At 59.4% G+C, this 16,954-nt stretch overlaps 1 protein-coding gene across 1 annotated transcript; it reads left to right on the top strand.

Moving 5' to 3' along the window:
* The first annotated feature begins 4,165 nt into the window (after positions 1–4,165).
* On the top strand, positions 4,166–16,727 carry LOC142076676 (maestro heat-like repeat-containing protein family member 2B). The gene is made up of 23 exons (XM_075139067.1): positions 4,166–4,293; positions 4,871–4,958; positions 6,289–6,411; positions 6,965–7,130; positions 7,521–7,619; positions 8,155–8,306; positions 8,620–8,763; positions 9,326–9,418; positions 9,907–9,976; positions 10,088–10,201; positions 10,681–10,754; positions 11,096–11,215; positions 11,673–11,780; positions 11,975–12,134; positions 12,534–12,574; positions 12,872–13,013; positions 13,737–13,789; positions 14,192–14,299; positions 14,553–14,672; positions 14,868–14,990; positions 15,821–15,982; positions 16,207–16,329; positions 16,656–16,727. Exons 1-23 carry the CDS (start codon positions 4,166–4,168, stop codon positions 16,725–16,727), a joined length of 2,583 nt encoding a protein of 860 aa, XP_074995168.1.
* The last annotated feature ends 227 nt before the right edge of the window (positions 16,728–16,954 follow it).

The raw sequence follows: 16,954 nt of genomic DNA, 5'->3' as shown, positions 1-16,954 counted from the left end.
TTTTCTTCCTGCTATTCCTCTCCTCCTCTTCTTCTTTCTCTTCCCCCTCACCCTCCTGTCCCCCCTCCTCCTTTTTTTTGAAAGAATCATAGAATGGTTTGGGTTGGAAGGGACCTTTAAAGGTCACCTAGTCCAACCCCCTGCAGTGAGCAGGGACATCTTCAACTAGATCACGTTGCTCAGAGCCCCATCCAATGTGACCTTGAGTGTTTCCAGGGATGGGGCATCTACCACCTCTCTGGGCAACCTGTGCCAGTATTGCACCACCCTCATCATAAAAAATTTCTTCCTTATATATTTCTGTCTCCTCCTTCTCCTCCTCCTCTTCCTCTTCTTATTCCTGTTCCTTTTCCTGTTTCTCCTCCTCCTACCTCCTCTTCTTCCTCCTCTTGCTCATTTCTCATCTTTCTCCTCCTCCTCGTCCTGTTCCTTTTCATCCTCGTCCTGTTTTTTTCCTCCTCCTTCTCCTCATCTTCCTTCCTGTGTTCCTCCTTCTCCTCCTCCTCCTTCACTTTTTCCTCCAACTTCTCCTCATCCATTTCCTTTTGTTTCTCCTCATCCTTCTCTTGCACTTTCTCCTTGCCAATTGCATGAGGTTCAACAAGGCTAAGTGCCGGGTCCTGCACCTGGGTCATAACCCCTTGTACTGGGCACTGGTGAGGCCGCACCCCGAATACTGTGTTCAGTTTTGGGCCCCTCACTACAGGAAGTGGTTGAGTCACCATCCTTGGAGGTGTTTCAAAGACGTGTAGACGTGGCGCTTCGGGACATGGTTTAGTGGTGGACTTGGCAGTGTTAACTAACGGTGGGATTCGATGATCTTAAGGGTCTTTTCCCACCTAAATGATTCTATGATTCTATGATTCTATTAATTCTCTATTGCTGTCGTCTTCCTCCTCTTCTTCCTCCTGTTTTTCCTTTTCCACCTCCTCACTCTCTTCTGCCTGTTCTTCCTTCTTCGGTACTTCATCCTGTTCTTCCACGTTCTCCTGCTGTTCTTCCTCCTTCTCCACCTGTTCCTGCTGTTCTTCTGCCTCCTTCTCCTGTTCTTCTTCCTCCTCTTCCTCCTCAGTTTTCTCCTTGTCCTCCTGTTCCTCCTTCTCCTGTTCTCCCTATTCTTCCTCCTCCCTTCCTCTTTCTCCTCTATCTCTTTCTTTTCCTCTTCCTCCTGCTCCTCCGCCTTGTCCCGTTGCTTCTGTTCTTCCTGTTCTTCCTCCTCTTCCTCCTATTTTTCCTCATTCTCCACCTTCTTTTCTTCCTCATGCTCTTACTTCTCCTTCTCCTCCTCCTTGTCTTTTTATGCCACCTCCTCCTCCTTTTTCTTCCTCCAACTCCTCCTCCTGTTCCTTTCCTTCCTCCTCTTGTTCAGCCTGCTCCTCCTCCTCTCCTTTTTCCTCCTCCTCTTCATGTTCTTCCTCTTCCTCTTTTTTTTGTCCCTCTTGTTCTTTGTCCTCCTCCTTGTGTTCCTTCTCCTCCTTCTGTTCTTCTTCCTCCTGCGCCTTTTTTTTCCTTGTCCTCCTCATGGTCTTCTTCCTCTTCATCCTCCTTGTCTTGTTCTTCCTAGTACTTCTGTTCTACCTCCTTCTCCTCTTCCTCTTTTTTCCTCCTCCTTCTCACCTCGTTCTTCCTGTTCCTTTTGTTTTTCCGTCTCCTCCTCATCTTCCTCTTTATCCTTCTCCTCCTCCTCTTTTGCCTTCTTTTCCCGTTCCCCCTGTTCCTTCTGTTCTTCCGCCTCCTTTTCCTTCTTCTGTGCTTTCCCACTGTTTTTCCACTGGTTCCTCAAGTTACTACTCCTTTTATTGCTCTTCTTCCACCTCTTGTCTCCTCCTTCTCCTCCGTGGTCCTTCGTTGGATTGTCTCCAGTACGTCCATGTCTCTTGTACTGGGGAGCCCAGAACTGGACACAGCGCGCCAGGTGTGGCCTCACCAGTGCTGAGGAGAGAGAGGGGAAGGATCACCTCCCTCCACCTGCTGGCAAGACTTCACCTAATGCAGCCCATTCACCGGTTTTGCAGGAAGGACACATTGCTGGTGTCCCCCAGGTCCCTCAGGGCCTATTCTGTCGAGCTGCTTTCCAGCCGGGTGGCCCCCAGCGTATATTGGTGCAGAGGGTTGTTCCTCCCCAGGTGCAGGACATATCACTTGAGCTTGAAGTGTCGTTCAGACAGGTCTTCTCTAAACATATGGATCTCATTGGCGCCCCAACCGGGGTTGACTGAGTTGAAGAGCACCTAAGCTGCTCCTTATTTGTGCCGTTAGAGATTTCTAGAGATTTCTAAGGTGGGCAGTGGGGAGGATAGACTTTTTTTTGATGGTGTCTCATTGCTTATAGAAGCTCTCATTCACCAAGCCTGGCTCGAGGTTAAACTAACCGTGTGACAAAAAGTGAGAAACTGTTGGAGATGGCAGACCATGAAAGGAGAAAACTGGTTGGCCTAGTTAAGTTAAACTAGTGAGACAATAAAGGGAAAAACTGCCAGACAAAAGACACGGAAGCAGAGCGTCAGGGTAAAAGGGTGAAGGAGGGAATAGAAGGTGCAGCTGTTAATGAGCTGGGGATGCCCGGGGTGCCAGTCAGAAGCCCTGTACCTGCTCCGTGCAGCCTGCAGCAAGACAAGAAACCCCCTTGTGTAGTCTGAGAATGGCATGCCTTTTGGATCTGGTGCCAAGTTCACTGGTCACCCTCCTGATCAGGGTCAGTCTGTGCCCAAAGCCGCTAGCATCCGCAGCACGGTATGGGTGTTGTGACGTATCGCATGCTGTGATCGTGGGGTGGTGTTTCTCCATGTAGGGGGAAAGGTCTGTTACAGAGACTGCTGCTCTCCCCAGATGCACACACCAAAACAGACTGATGAAAATACTCTAAACCAATAGTCCTGCAAAGAAGCAGTTGTTTCACGTGCCCTTGGGGGCCATCTCCAAAAAGCTGAATACGCTGCACAGAAATGTCACCTGGATCGTGCTGCCCAGAAGGCAAACCACAGCTTGCCTAAAAGGCCAGTCTAAACACAGAAAACACCGGACAAGCTGTGGCCCACACAGTATCAAATGACGGGCCAGTTTCTCCTCCTGTTACTCACAAGCTCCAAAGCTGTCATCTGCAGACCAACCTCTCTTGCAGGGTGCAGCACCTCCCTTATTCTTTAGGCAGTCAGACAAACCAGCATGGAAAACTACGATCAAATAACAAAGTTGTCTCAATTCGCCTGCATCCTGACTGAAGCGGTAACAGCCCCACACCCAAAAAACCAAGAGATGAGCACATATCCAGCCTTTCATAAAGACCGGAGGACCGTATGGAAATTTCTTTCCGAACCCACATGCAATCCTATGCCTGCCTAGTAGCATGAAGGGCTTGGCTATGTGTGCATTTCCTACTGTGGTAGAGATGGCAGAGTAGGAACCAGAGTTCTGGTCATCCTTTCATCATCTGGATTTTTGCTGAGAAACCTTCTAGGAAGGTCAGCTTTCCCAAGCTCATCCACAGTCCAGCAAACAGCAAAAGGGTATTCCATTTGAATATGAGTCCCCTTTGTCTTTTCGTGACGCAGTTGGGTCTGAAGGGTTGGAGGTCTCCAGTTTCTGCCCAGCTCGGTCCTGGCTGGAGAATGGGAGCAAATGTTCTTGGAGGAGACGTAGGGGTGGGCACACACAGACACAGGCAGGAGCCTTCTCTTTGGAGAAAACGAGGGCAAGAAAATGCAGAGGGCAAAGGCCAGGTCAGTCCCCTTGAGACCACGTTGCCTCGCGTCATAGAATCATAGAATCATAGAATCATAGAATAGTTTGGGTTGGAAGGGACCTTTAAAGGTCACCTAGTCCAGTCCCCTGCAATGAGCAGGGACATCTTCAACTAGATCAGGTTGCTCAGAGCCCCGTCACACCTGACCTTGGATGTTTCCAGGGATGGGTCCCTGGAGGGGGACGTGGATCGGGGACAGAGCTGGGAAGGGCTGTCTGGAGAAAGTCTTTGCTAAAACTGTTTGAGGACCACGAGCAAATTCAAGATGGAGAATGGGGAAATCCTGCATTTCTGGGCCTGTGGCGGTCCCCAGGGTGCTGCCATGTCCAGTCCCCGCCCCATGGTGTGTCCCCAGCATGTGTCCCCGTGTCCCCGTGTCACAGTAGCCCTCTGTGGGGTGCCACGCCCCACAGGGGCATCACAATGGCCGGGCTCTATATCTTGCTCCTGGGGCTGGTGCTGCCCCAGTTTCTCGCGGATTTTTGCCCGGAGAGAGCAGTGCATCGATCCGGGAGATCCTGCGGCCATGAGGAGGATGAGAGCGCTCAGAGGTGAGGGGCTGGCGGGAGGTTGGGGGCTGATGCCTGCTGGAGGCAGTGTCCACCCCAGCCGGGTGCTGGGGGCTGCGTCCCCATCACCTCTCATCCTGCTGCCAGGCACCTCTGAGAGGGCTCTGGCTCCATCCTCTCCCTGCCCTCCGCGGGGCAGCTGGGGACCGCTCAGAGACCACCTGGCCCGGCCGGCTCTTGTTGGGGCTGCCCAGCCGCAGCCCCCCTGGCCTCTCCTCGCAGAGCCCCATGTCCATCCCCTGCCCAGCTCAGGGCCCCCGCGCTGGACTCGCTGCAGCGCGTTGCTGCCCTTCAGTCACTGGGGAGCCCAGAATGGGCCCAGTCCCCCAAAGTGGTCTTCCCACTGCTGCAGTGAGGGGAAGACTCCCTCCCCTCATCCCACTGACTGCCCTCTTGCCAGTGCAGTCCAGCACAGGCTGTTAGTGCTGGGGGAGGCTGGGGAGATCCTCACCCCTCCCTGGTGCGAAGCCCTGCAGCCAGCAAAACCGTTTATTTCTTTTCTTCCAGCTCTCTGCCCATGCCTGGGTTCCCAGTCCAGACCCGCGCGTTCTGAGGACAGAGGCAGGGCAACGGGGACTGTCCCTGCAGCCGTCACTACCTTTGCGGCTGTCGGGACTTCTCTGCTAAAGCGGCTGCAAGACAATGAGGTGAGGCGGGGGGGTGAGGGCTCCCCTCCATGCCGCTGGCTTCCCTGGGTGCTGCGGCAGAACGGCACCTCTGCCCTCCTGCAGGCGCTTTGTCCCCCAGCGCCGATCCTGCCGCTCAAGCTGGACTAATGCCACCGCTCCCCGCTCCTTTCCCCAGGAGCTCGCAGCACTCTCCTGGGCAAGGCAAAGCCTCTGGCATAAATCCCAGCATCTCCCAGCACCTTTGCCCAAGTGCCCGAGGCCCCTCCTTAGCTTTGGTTTGGGAACTGTCCCATCACCGGGGCTCCTGCCTGTGCCCCAAGGTGCAGGGTGCTCGTGGCTTCCCCTCCTCAGGGCCTGGTCTTGTTCCCACACCTTCCCCTTTGTCACGGTCCATTTGGATCTCTCAAATTTACAGGACAACGTACTCTGTAATTGTAATTGAAACTTTATTTCATGAGCTCATTAAGAAATACAATAAACAAACACGACAAACAGGGGTTCAATCGCCTTTTGCCCAGACTAGTCTGTGACGTGAATTCACTTCTTTGCCAGTCAAGTCATAAGGTTTCGTAACTTACAACCCGTAGCTCTTAATATCGTGCACCTATGAGCAAAAAAAGAATTAGTTAGCTAGCCGATGGGGGGAGGGCCCATCCTGCCTCCTCCGTCACGGTGCGGGCGTCCCCTGTATCACACCGGGAAGCACGAAAGCCTCAGCAGTTCAGCTGCTGTTGGATCCGCTTCAAAAGTTTTCTGAGTAAGCTGATGTTTTAAACCCTCCAGCTTGGAGGTTTGGTCTCTACCATTTCCATAAGTTAGTGGATCCTAAGGTTTCTGAGGAAACTGCCAGACAAAAGATAATGCTGCCGCAGACAGCAATCTGCAGTGATAATGGCTGCATCATGGCCCTGCAGCTCTTTCTGGCCACCTGCCCTGCCTACGTGGTGCTCTTGCTTTGACCTAATGGCACTGCTCCCAGCACACATCAGGCCTTCGCATGAGCTGGGTTAGCCAAAATCTAGGCAGGAGTTGAGTGAACAGTCACACCCTTCCTCGCCTGGCACTTTCCCTCTGACCTCCGCCGTCTCCCGTCCTCGGGAGTGACTTCCGAGGCTCCCGCACGGCCTTTTACCCTGGCGGAGTCGATCTCCCTGTCTGGCTCTCTGCTGATGTCAGAGGTGCCGCGGAAGATCTTGCTGTTCCCCGTGGCTGTCCTGACCGATGCCTGCAGCTCGTACCTCGTGCCCGTGTCACACAGATGATTTGGGGGGCAGCAGGTCTCTCTCGTGGCTCCCTGGGAATGAGGGCAGAGCAAGTCCCATCACTCCCCTTCGTGGTCTGTCCCCAGGGCGACCGAGTGGAGACATACCGGGAGCTGGAGAGCGTCTTGCAGGGAGACGATGGCTGCTTGACGAGCGGTGTCGTGAACCGCCTGATAGCGGAGGCGTCCAGGGACATGCGAGCAGCCCAGGTGAGCTTGTTCTCTTTCAAGGCCACCAAAGCAGCCTGCCTCCGGCCCTGGTTTTTGGGGAAATAGAGAGAGGTGCAGAGATGTTCCTCGGTTATTCAGACCCAGCGGAGGTCCTAAGGGAGAGGCTCTGGGGACTCGTCATTACAGGGAATTTGGAGAGGGGACGCAGAGAGCTCTGCAGAGAAGCGGACTCAGGGCTGTTTCTAACTGAGCGAGAGCTGGGTTCAAGCTCAAGGTTATTTCTCCTGCCTTGAGGAGGAGCCATGGGAACCCACCAGCCCCACGGAGAGGTCCCAGGGGGGTGTCGAGCCTGCGACAGTTTGTTCCTGGCATCTCCATGGAGAGGGGCCAGCAGCACAGGGTTGTGCCGGGGAAAAGCCTCCCTCGTCTCGCCGGGGAGCTGCTCGCCTACCCCAGGGTACAAGAGGCGGCAGCTGCCCGGCCCCGAGCACAACTGTCCCGAGGGGTCTCGCAGAGGAGACGGGGTCATTCAGCCTGTCCGAGTGCCTCAGCCGTTTTTCTTGGGAGTGTTTAACCTGTGACGCTTTTGCAGGGTGTGACAGGTGATGTGAAGACGGCCGCTAGCGACGTCCTGGTGGCGCTGGCCCGCTCCCACTTCCACTTTGTCATGTCCGAGCTCCAGAGCCACCTGAAGGCCATGGGGAAGGTCCCTGATGAGATTGTGCTCCTCACCGTGGGCAAAATGGCCCGCAGCTATGGTACGGTACTGGTTTGGGTATGGGTCTGTGCTAATGGGGAGAGGGGATGCTCCCCCTCCCTAAGTGCTCTGTGTTGAACGGGGGGGCTATGGAGTTGCTGTGCCTCCTTGCTCCGTGCCAGGGCCGGCTGGCAGCTCTGCCTTACCAGCCCGATCCCAGTTTCTGAAGGGTGGGAACCCGTTGGAGACAAAGCCGTGGGGTCTCTGCCCCCCACTGTCCTCCCCATTTCTCCAGAGGGCTTCCTGTGTCCCCCTTGGGGAGGGCAGCCCTCCCCACGCCCTCTGGCATGTCGTGCATGGCCCAGCAGCCCCAGCCCTGCCAGGGACGGACCCCAGTCTCCCACGTCTCTCACTGACCCTCTCGGTCCCTCTGTCCCTGCCTGCTCTGCAGCTCTGCGGTGCATCCCCTTTGTGGGAATGACGCTGCTCGCCCTGCGCGCCGTGCTGAGCCGGGTGGGGAGTGGCCGGATCCTGCGCGCCGTCTGCAGCGGTGAGTGTTGGCTCCTTGGCCGGGGTCCCAGGGGCCAGGGCTGTGGGGGCCTTCGATGCCTCCATGTGATCTCAGAGGGAACGTGGTGGGTGTCAGCCCGCAGTGAGGTCAGGCCTCGATGATCCCAAACTGCTGTGAGTGTGTAGAAGAGAGGGGGAAGCCCGGGAGGTTTCCGCGCGGCGAGGAATTCCCGGGTCCCTTCCCACGGCTTCTGTTCCCCTGCTTTCCTCTGGGCTTGAAATGCCTGCTCTGAAAGGGCGTGTGTGTGGGAAGGGAAGGGGTGGGGAGGGGAGGGGCTGCAGTGAGAAATGCTGGAGGGGAACAGGCCATTGAGGAGGAGAAGGTGTGATGGGGAGGAGGAGAGAAACAGCGAGGTGTTTGAATCCAGACGCCTCAAGAGCACACATTGCCCTCAGATCCAGATCTGGTCCTGGGCTGAGCCCTGCCAAGTCGGGGACTGTCCTCAAAGCGGGCTTGGGCAGGGCGTCCCTGCTGCAGACTCTCACATGCTGCCTTTTCCTTTCTCCTGGTGCAGTTCTGGAGCAATGGTCCAAAGGAGTCAATACCTACTTTGGCAACCAGGAGCAATGCCCCTTCCCTCGCAAGGGGGTAGCACAGATCTGTGAAGCCATTTACCCGGTCTTCTGCTATGCGGTGGCAAATTGGCTGGACTGCAAGGAGGAAGAGGTGAGAAGTGCTGCTTTCCACACCTGGGGCTGCAGCAGAGATCTCCGTCTGTGCCCAGTGGGGTGCGAGCAGAGGGGTGAGGGGAGGGGTCTCCGTGACGGGAAACAGCCGAGTCCTGGGGCCTTTCTGCAGGGAGGGCTGGGGTACCAGCTTGGGGAAATGCTCTCTCTCCTCTGGAGTGAGCCCTTCTCCTGCAGGGCAGAAGGGAGAGGGAAACCCCTCCCAGTGGGAAGGGCAGACTGGTGTCCAGGGGGTGCTGAGCGCTAGGCAGACCTTCGGCCCTCCAAGCAGCGCCTCTCCCTTCCCTCTTCAGGACAAGCAGGCTGTCCTCAGGGCAGTGGCTGCCATGATGGAGGTCCTTCTGCATGAGGAGCAGCACCGAGAGCATGCCTGGGAGCAGGTCTTCTGGCTCCTGCACCAATATCAGGAGATCCGAGACACCTCCCGGGTCACCAAGGTGAGGTCACCAAGGCGCAGGGCCTGGCATGGCTGCTGGGGTGGGTCTGTGCGAGTGCCAGGGGGAGCTGGGGAGCTGTGGGGTGCCAGGAGGAGCTGGGAAGCCCTTAGAGGAGAACAGGGAGAGCAGAGGAGGCCTGAAGCTTCCCGGGCTCTTCGGGCAAGAAAAGAGAAACGCAGGGCGGGGCAGGAGGGAGGCAAGAGTCCCTGGGGCTCATCTTCTCAGGAAGGCAGGCATTGCCCCCTCCCTGGGGCTCTGTGTGCGGGAAGAGCTTTGCCCTAATGCCCAGGGCCGTGTCCAGCCCCGTCCATGAGGGGCGAGGTCTGATGAGTGGGAAGTGCCGGGAAACTGAGTTGTCAACCGCGGGCTCTGTTCAGAGGAAGGAGACCCTCCTGATGTTGCTCTGAGGGGAGGGCAATCCAGGAGTCCCATGCAGGAGGGTTTAGGGTTTTCCCTGGGAGCTGGTGTTAGGGACTCCCCTTATCCCAGATGTGCTGGATTTTCCTTTCCCAAGTGCCTTTAGGTGCCTTTAGCCTCTTCTTCCTCCCCCGTTCTCTTGTAGAGCCTAAGTTATGTCTTGGACGTGCTGGAGGGAGTTCAGACCCCAATCCCACAGGGCACGGCTCTTGCCATCAGCACCGCTGTGCATCGCCAGGTAAGGGGAGCCTGCGCCCTGCTGCCAGCCTAATTGCCATGGAGGGGAAAGACCTGCCAGCTGGCAGGGCAGGGCAGGGCAGGGCAGGGCGTCCCTCCGCCGGGACCTTCCTGCAGGCCAGGAGCACACCAGGATTTGTGATCCAGGTGCCACCTTAAGGCTGCAGGAAGCCTGATCCGGGCTGTTTGGAACGGGCCCGAGGGGCAGCCCTGTTCCCACAGCAATTTCCCTCTCGGCCAAGTCGCAGGAGGACTCTGGCGTGCTGGCACCCTAAGGGCAGCCTTTTGACACTGTCAGCCTCAGCTCCTGGGCAGCCTGGGCTGCTGCAAACCTCTGTGTGTGCCCAGGGCCATCGTTGGGTGGGCTGGGTTTTGGCTGTGGGTCCCGTGCCCAGGGAGCTCAGGGAGAGGGGAGCAGAGAGCACCGTTTCTTTTCAGTCCCTCTCAACGCTGATGTAGCTTTCTCTAAAACGCACCTTGTTCCCACAGCTCTCCGATGCGACCAAGGAGCCTGGCCCGGCCCATAAGGCAGTGCTGTCCCGCTGCCTCGTGCTGCAGGGTAAGGAGAGGAGACTGGGCGATGCCCCGCCGTGCCGTGGCAGCTCTCTCCCTGTCCTTGGTGGTCAGGAGCAGCTGCCTGCTAACGCAGAATGCGATTTCTTCCCCACAGCACGAATGTGCCCCGCGGAGACGGTCGTGTTTCTGCGCTCCCAGCTGAGCAGTGGGAGCGAGGCCGGTCGCGTGGCAGCCCTGGGCCTGCTGGGAGCGCTGGCCCACTCTGACGGTCAGTGCCCGGACCAGGGACACGAGGCAGGGGTTGGGGCTGCTGGGCTGAGAGCAGGAACGGGCTGAAAGTGGTGCACCTGCACCCAAAAGGAGCTGCAAAGAGCAGGTCCCCCAGCTGAGCTGACACCCCACAACAGGGATTGAGCTCTCCCCCGGCAGTTAGAAATGGCGGCACCCCAGGGACGATGATCCAAGCTCAGTAACACAGACAGGCTGGTGGGTGGGCGGGTGGGCTGGTTTGCACAGGAGCTGCTTGTACCCATGCTGTTTGTGTCATCCTCTGTGTTACCACATTACCATGGCTTTCAGTCCCTATAAAATAGCTGTGCCTCTGTGGCTACGCCACTGCCTCCTGTGAAGTCAGAGTCAGGCCCCACTTTTCTGTCCCGTTGGTGTGCGAAAAACTTGGAAGCTTCAAGGGATCCCTTCTGCCATCAGGGCTTTGCCTCAACGCACACCTCTCCATATCTCTTCCAGCACCTGAGACGAGAGAGAAGCTGCCCCAGGTGGTGGAGGCCGTGCAGTCGGTGTGCAACCACCCGAGTGCCCAGGTGAGCTGGTTTGGGAAGGGACAGTGCTGCCAGGAGAGGCAGAGAAACCCTTTCCCCTGGGGCAGAGCTGGGGTGCCTGGGGAAGCGCCGGCGCGTTGCCCAGGCAGTGGGTGATGGCTCCTCCCCGGGGAGAGCTGGCAGAGTGGAGCAGGGAGGTCGCTGTGCTCTGTGGGGCAAGTGCCTGTCCAGCCTGGTGCTAAAGCCCAGCCCTGACGCCGGGAGCAAAAGCTTTTGCGGTGCCCTTGTCATCTCTCCACGAGCCACAAAGGCTGCCCCCAAGCAAAGGCAGCTTCCCTTTGGGTTTTGAACAGGAGGAACGTAACCGCACTCTCCCCTGGCAGGTGCGGAGGGCGGTTCTGGAGTTCATCAGGGAGCTGCTCAGCTCCGGCTCCCAGAGCTGCTGGGCATGGGATGTGGTGGGGCACATCTTCATCGAGTTCAGCCGGACCTCGGGCAGACTGGTAAGGGCAGAGCAGGACACCCAGGGCTTTGACCAGTGCCTGGACTGTGCTGAGAGCTCCTGCAGGCGTCCTTGGCCATGGAGAGCTCCACGCTGCAGGGCCATCAGCGCTGGCACTGCCATTGGAGCGGCCTCCAAATGGCTGTTCCTTGTGGGTTCCTTGGCACCGCGCACAGCCCTGCTGAAGGGCAAGTTCCTCACCTCTGCTTTGGTGTCATGACAGCAGCATTTGGGCCCTGGGGTACTGTGCAGACAGGCAGCGGCGCTCTCTGCTCCCAGGCTTCCCAGTCCTTCCCAGGGTCCGGGACCTGGTCCTCAAGCTGGGTCCGACTGTCCTTGTCCTCCTTCAGGAGGTCAGTGCTGCCGGGAGGCTGGCACAGGAGCACTGGTGAGTCGTGCCTGAGCCTCGTCGGTCAGGAGCTGAGAGTAACGGGGGTTTTGCCAACTCTGTCTTACAGGTGGCAGGAGGCCTTTTTGCCTGGGAAACGCAGGAGGATGGAGCTCTTCGAGCCCTGTGCATGGACATCCTGGGCTCGCTGGATGTCTCTCTGAGAGGGATGACCAAAGTGAGTTGCCCTCTGCCCTGCTACTGTGGCTACTTCTTGCCTTCAGGACATTTTTCCTCATGCTCCCCCATGCCCTGAACCTCTCCATTACGTGTGCTGAAGCACCCGAGGCTCAGGGAAATGCAGACCATGCTTTTTGTCTTTGAGCTGAGTGGAAATGCCAATGTGGCGAATTGCCCGGTTCTTCTCTGCAGCTCCTGTGGCCGAGGCTGCTGCAGTATGTGGTGCCAGCCCAGTACAGCGGCATGCTGATCCCGCTCTCCCGCTGCCTCCGAGCCCTAGTTGAGAGACGGGAGAGAGCAGGGTGCAAGGAAGAAGAGGAGGAGCCGGATGCCATGGACTCCCAGGAGCGAGGTAGGAGCCCCAGTGAGTGCTGCTGGGTTTGGCCGGGGGTCGGGCCAGTCCATGTCTCCCTGCGCCCCACCAGACCTGAGCAGGAGCCAAAAGGAAAACCAAAGGGCAGAGTCAGGCTCTGCTGCTGGATATGGGAGGCTCTGCCCTGCATTGCCCCTTGCCCGGTGCAGGGGCACAGCTCTCCTGCTCGCAGCACTCTCCTGGTGAGCCAGGGCTCATTCCTGGCCATGCTGGAGCTGCCTTCATCTCATGCTGGGCAGCCCTGGGGAGCCCCACCGGGCCAGCGCTGTGGCAGCACAGCTGCCCTCAGCCCTCAGCCTTGTGCGGGGCATCGGAGGTGCAAAGGGCAGGGCATGGCGGGGGCTCGTTGGCTCACCCAGCCTTCCTTCCTCCCCGCAGCCCAGCTGCCGGCGCCCCAGGTCCTGTTTGTTCGACTGCTGGTGAGTAGTGGGGCCCTGGGGAAAGGGCTTTTCTGGCCAGGGGTGGTGGGAGAGCCCAGGGCAGAGATGCTGCTGAGGCCAGCGCCGGGAGCCCCTGAGGAGGAGGCGGCATGCCCGAGCCTGCCCGAGCCTATCGGGGATCCCACTCCTTTCTCGGGGCTGGCAGCTCCCCGGGTGAAGCCATCGGCTGCCTGCTGCTGGCCGAGTGGCACCGAGCTCCCTCCCTCCCTCTGTCCCTCCCGGGAGAAGCTGTGGCTCTGGCAGCAGGAGCGACCCTTCTCTCCTGCCCTTGCCTAGGTGGTGGCGGCGGCTCCTAACGCGAGCAGCGAACGCGCAGTCGCTGCCTTGCAGCTGCTGCAGGCGCTCCATGGCAGGATCCACAGAGCCTTGGGGGCGGCGTGGGCGACCGAGATCCCGCTCGTGCTGCAGTACCTGGAAGGTAAAGAGCAAGTGGGGAGGGAGGGGCAGGCAGGGAGGGAGGGGGGGCAGGAAAATGCAGCTTCCCAGCGTGAGAGAGGAAGAATTGTCCCCAGTTGCCCAGCGCTTGCTCTGCTGCCTTTCCCCTTCCAGGGAGCCAGCACTGAGGCTGGGGCAGCCGTCCCCTGGCATCAATTCGGCCCAGGGGATGGACGGGGCCGTTGATGTCCCCTTGGATGGCAGGCCTTGGTGGCACCCCCATGTCCTGCCCGGACGGTGTTTGGGGGAGGGACAGGACTGGTGCTCCTGGAGCGGGTGCAGCCCCTGGCTTTGGAGGACCAAGTCCCCAGGCCAGGCCAGGTTTGCAGCAGCCGTCCTTGGCAATAGCCAGGGAGAAGGGCTGCAAACGGGCAGAATGCGGTGGGTCATTAAGGAGAAAATGTGTGTTGCTGGTGCATGCTGTGACTCAGTGGTCGGAGTTGTGCTGGGAGCTGCAGTCAAGCGGTGGGGATCAGCTGCGGTCAGTGCGTCCTTCCCCAGCTTGAATCAGTGGCTCTGAGAAACGCCCCTGGGATCCCTCCCGTGTCTTTGGCCTCGCGAGGGCTTTGGCGTGGGTGCTTGTAGGCCTTTTCTAGGCTGATGGCCTGGGACTTTTGGGAGGTCTGACTGCAGAGGAGACCACTGGGCTCTTCTTTGGTGTGAGGTTAAACAGCAGCGAGAGCTTTTGCTTCCTCTTGCTTTCTAGGAAGAACCGAGAGCTCCCTGGACTCTGCAGAGTGGGAGCACCGCGTGCTTAAGGTACAGCATCCTTGCGGGGGGGTTCACAAATAAAGGGGGAGAAGAGGGAGCAGACAAAGTTGTGGGAGGAAGCTCGGGGCTGCCTGTGCAGGCACCAGGAGGTGGGGGCACCTCCTGAGCACCCCGTACATCCCCCCGGAGTAGGTGCCTGCCCGCTCAGAGGAGCTGCTGTCTGCACGGCTGATGGCTAATGCCCTCTAACGCTGTGGCACGCACCTTAGCGCTGCCGCCTCCTCTACGTCCGCCGTGCCGGGGGATCTCGCCGGAGGTGTTAGGAGAAGAGGGAGGCTGGTGAAAGAGGGTTGGGTGGGGCGGGGGAAGAGACCGCCGTTCCCGGCAGCTCCTGGAAAGGGGCCTGGCCAAGGGCAGGGCAACACTCGCTTCCTCTCCTGTTCACCCCAGTTCCTGCGAGCGTCGCTGGAGCCCATTGAGGACAAGGCCTGGACCGTGGGCCTGAGCCGGGAGCTGAGCCAGCAGCTGGGCAGCTCTGCCCCCGGCTCCTGGGAGAAGGTGTGTCTCCTGCCCTGCGCTGGGGCTGGGACCGGCGCCGGTGCTCTGCCCACGCAGGCGGTTTTCACTGCTTCCCCTTCCCTCAGGCTCCCCCAAAAGGAGCTTCGCTTGGGGTTGCCCCAGCGACTGGCTACAGCCTGGCACCACGGCCGGCCTTGCCCGCTCCCAGGGGCAGTCGGGTCCGTCTGGGGCCAGCCCTCTCCTGACAGGTCGGGCTGTGACTGCATCTCGGGCTCGGCCTCTTCTCTTTCAGCTTTTCCTGTACAAGGCTCTTGGGACGGCGCTGGCAGCTTGTCGGGACCTCAGGCACGTCCAAGGGCAGGTGCTGAGGTTCCTCCAGGAGACCAACCCTGTGGAGCTGTCTGAGGCCCAGGTGAAGTGACGCTCACGTCCTGGGCATCCCCTGCTGTTCCTGGGGAGAGGGAGGGCTGCTGGCCCTGCTCCAGACTTCCTTGATTTCCCCCTTGCCGCCGTTTCCCCCTTGCTGCAACGTCCTGCCTGGCTGTTGTTGCTGGCCACGTCTGAGTGCCTGGGCTGGAGCTGACTCCCCGTTTCTCTGTGGTTGCAGGGGATGATTTCTGTTGTGTCCCACGCTGCCGAGAACCACTTCCACCTGGTCTTGGACGCGGTGACTATGTTCTCAGACGCTTTCACCAGAGCCTGGTTCCGTCAGACTTCCACGGGCCGGAAGGTAAAGGATCCAGGGTTTTGCTGTCTGGCTTTCCTTTTTTGGCCTTATTTCCACTTCTACACCTGCAGCAGCCAAACCGTGGCAGCCGTCTTTAGATTAACCCTCTTGTAAGAGTTACGTGAAGCCTGTGTTTCGGAGGGGACATCCTGGCACTGGGGCCCCTGAGGTGTCTTTGGAAAGGACAGGGTTTGACACCTTGTGGATGAGAGCCACCCAGCCGGGGCAGCTGCAGCGGTTGCTTGCTTGCAGCCACGTTGCTCCTGACTTAACTTCAGCAGGAGCTGGCGACAAGGTGGGGTGGGCACGGTGCAACACTCTGCCCCTTCCTGAAAGCTGGGGGCCGGGAGCAGGAGCCTGGTGAGGTCTCGCTGGCTCTGCTCCCCCCCGGGGGCTGTGGGGAAGCCTTTCTGGGCAGGGCCGGGCCCTGCAGAGAGAGCGGTGCAGCCTGGCCTGGGGAGGTGAGCAGGCTGGGCTCCTCTGCACCGCTGACCCGCGCAGGCTGCGCGACTTTGAGCAGCACCATGGCAGGCTATGTCAGATACCTTTCCACAGAAAGGTTCCAGACAGCTCCCCGACCTCTCAGATCAGTGGTAAAACCGCCAGCAGCGTGTGCGATGCTGGCTGCACCTCCTCCCCATCCCCACGTGAGAACCCAAGCTGCGGGATGGAAACAGCTCCCGTCCCCGGAGCTCGCAGCTCGAGGAGCGGCTTGGGGAGCTGCTGGAAGGTGCCCAGGGAAACAAGGAGCTGGTGAGGGTGGGGGCAGGGCCTGCCACAGGAGCCCGCAGGAGCCCTGGGGCTGACGTCTCGGGGCATCTCTGTCGACACAGGTACAGCGGCGGCGGAAGATGGAGAGAGCCCAGGCTGTTTGCGCTGCTCTCATGCGCACCTACAGCGGCATTGCGCTGCGTGCCCCCAAGGAGCAGCTGCTCACCCGCGTGGACAAAGAAATCGTGGGCAACATCCTGCAGCTCTTCAGAACCCAAGAGAGGGTAAGAGCATGGGGCGCACAGGGCAGGGATGCCTGGGTGCCCCAGCTCCAGCCTCTCAGGGCTGGGGTGTCCCGAGATGGACGGTCTCTTTCTAAAGATCCCCAAGGAGGGGTTGTCCTCAATGTCCAGACCCAACCGCCCATGGGTTCCCCCTGCCCATGCTCCTCTTCCACCTCTCAGCCCTCCAAAGAGTTCACGGGGTGCTTTGCTCTCTCTGGCCTCAGAACTTGCAGCTCAAGCTCGCCCTGGTGCAGAGCATCACCGAGGTCAGCTGTGCCATCCAGGCTGTGGGCAACTGCGGCAGCTTTGAGCTGTCGTTAAAGCAGGAGGCGACGTGGACCCTGCTGGTGAGTGCCCGTAGCCGGGGCAGTCGCACAGGGGAGTTTTGGGCTGCGCCATCAGACGGGTTTCCCCAGAGGCACGACGGTCTCGCAGCTTCATGCGAGCTCCTGGAGCTGTCCCCCGAGTGGGTGGGGCCCATGGGTGCTGATGCTGGGTGGCTGTGGCTGGGGAGCAGGGTGAGGAACCCTGCGGTGCCTTTGGGGATCTGTGGGGGTGACAGGGCAGTGTCTGCCCAGGCCTGGCAGCAGAGCCTGTCCCCGGGGGAGGTGGGAGGCCTGTCCCGTGTCCCTGCCCTCTGCCAACTCTGCGCTTGTCTCTCTGGGACTTGCAGGACTGGATAAAGGGGGAGCCCTGGGACTCCGTGGTGTACGGAGTGTTTCAGGTCCTGGAGGAGTTGAGGTGAGGTCTGTTCCCCGGGCGCTGGGGACTCCCGGTGTGCCCCATCCCAGCTGGTTGGGGCAGCCCCAGTGTCCTCGAGCACGGGGCCGGGAGCTGCTGGGGCTGTGGAGTGGGAGGGTGTTCCCCATTTCGGGTGTCTCCCAAAGGGAAGGGAGCCCCAGGGGTTCCTTAACCTGGGGGTGGGGGGTTGCCTGCTGCCTGGGAGGAGGCAGGAATTGCTGGAGCTGAAGG

Source organism: Calonectris borealis, unplaced genomic scaffold, assembly GCF_964195595.1.
Source record: "Calonectris borealis unplaced genomic scaffold, bCalBor7.hap1.2 HAP1_SCAFFOLD_88, whole genome shotgun sequence".
NCBI classification, from domain to species: domain Eukaryota; kingdom Metazoa; phylum Chordata; class Aves; order Procellariiformes; family Procellariidae; genus Calonectris; species Calonectris borealis.
This window is presented reverse-complemented; position numbering and strand designations above follow the sequence as displayed.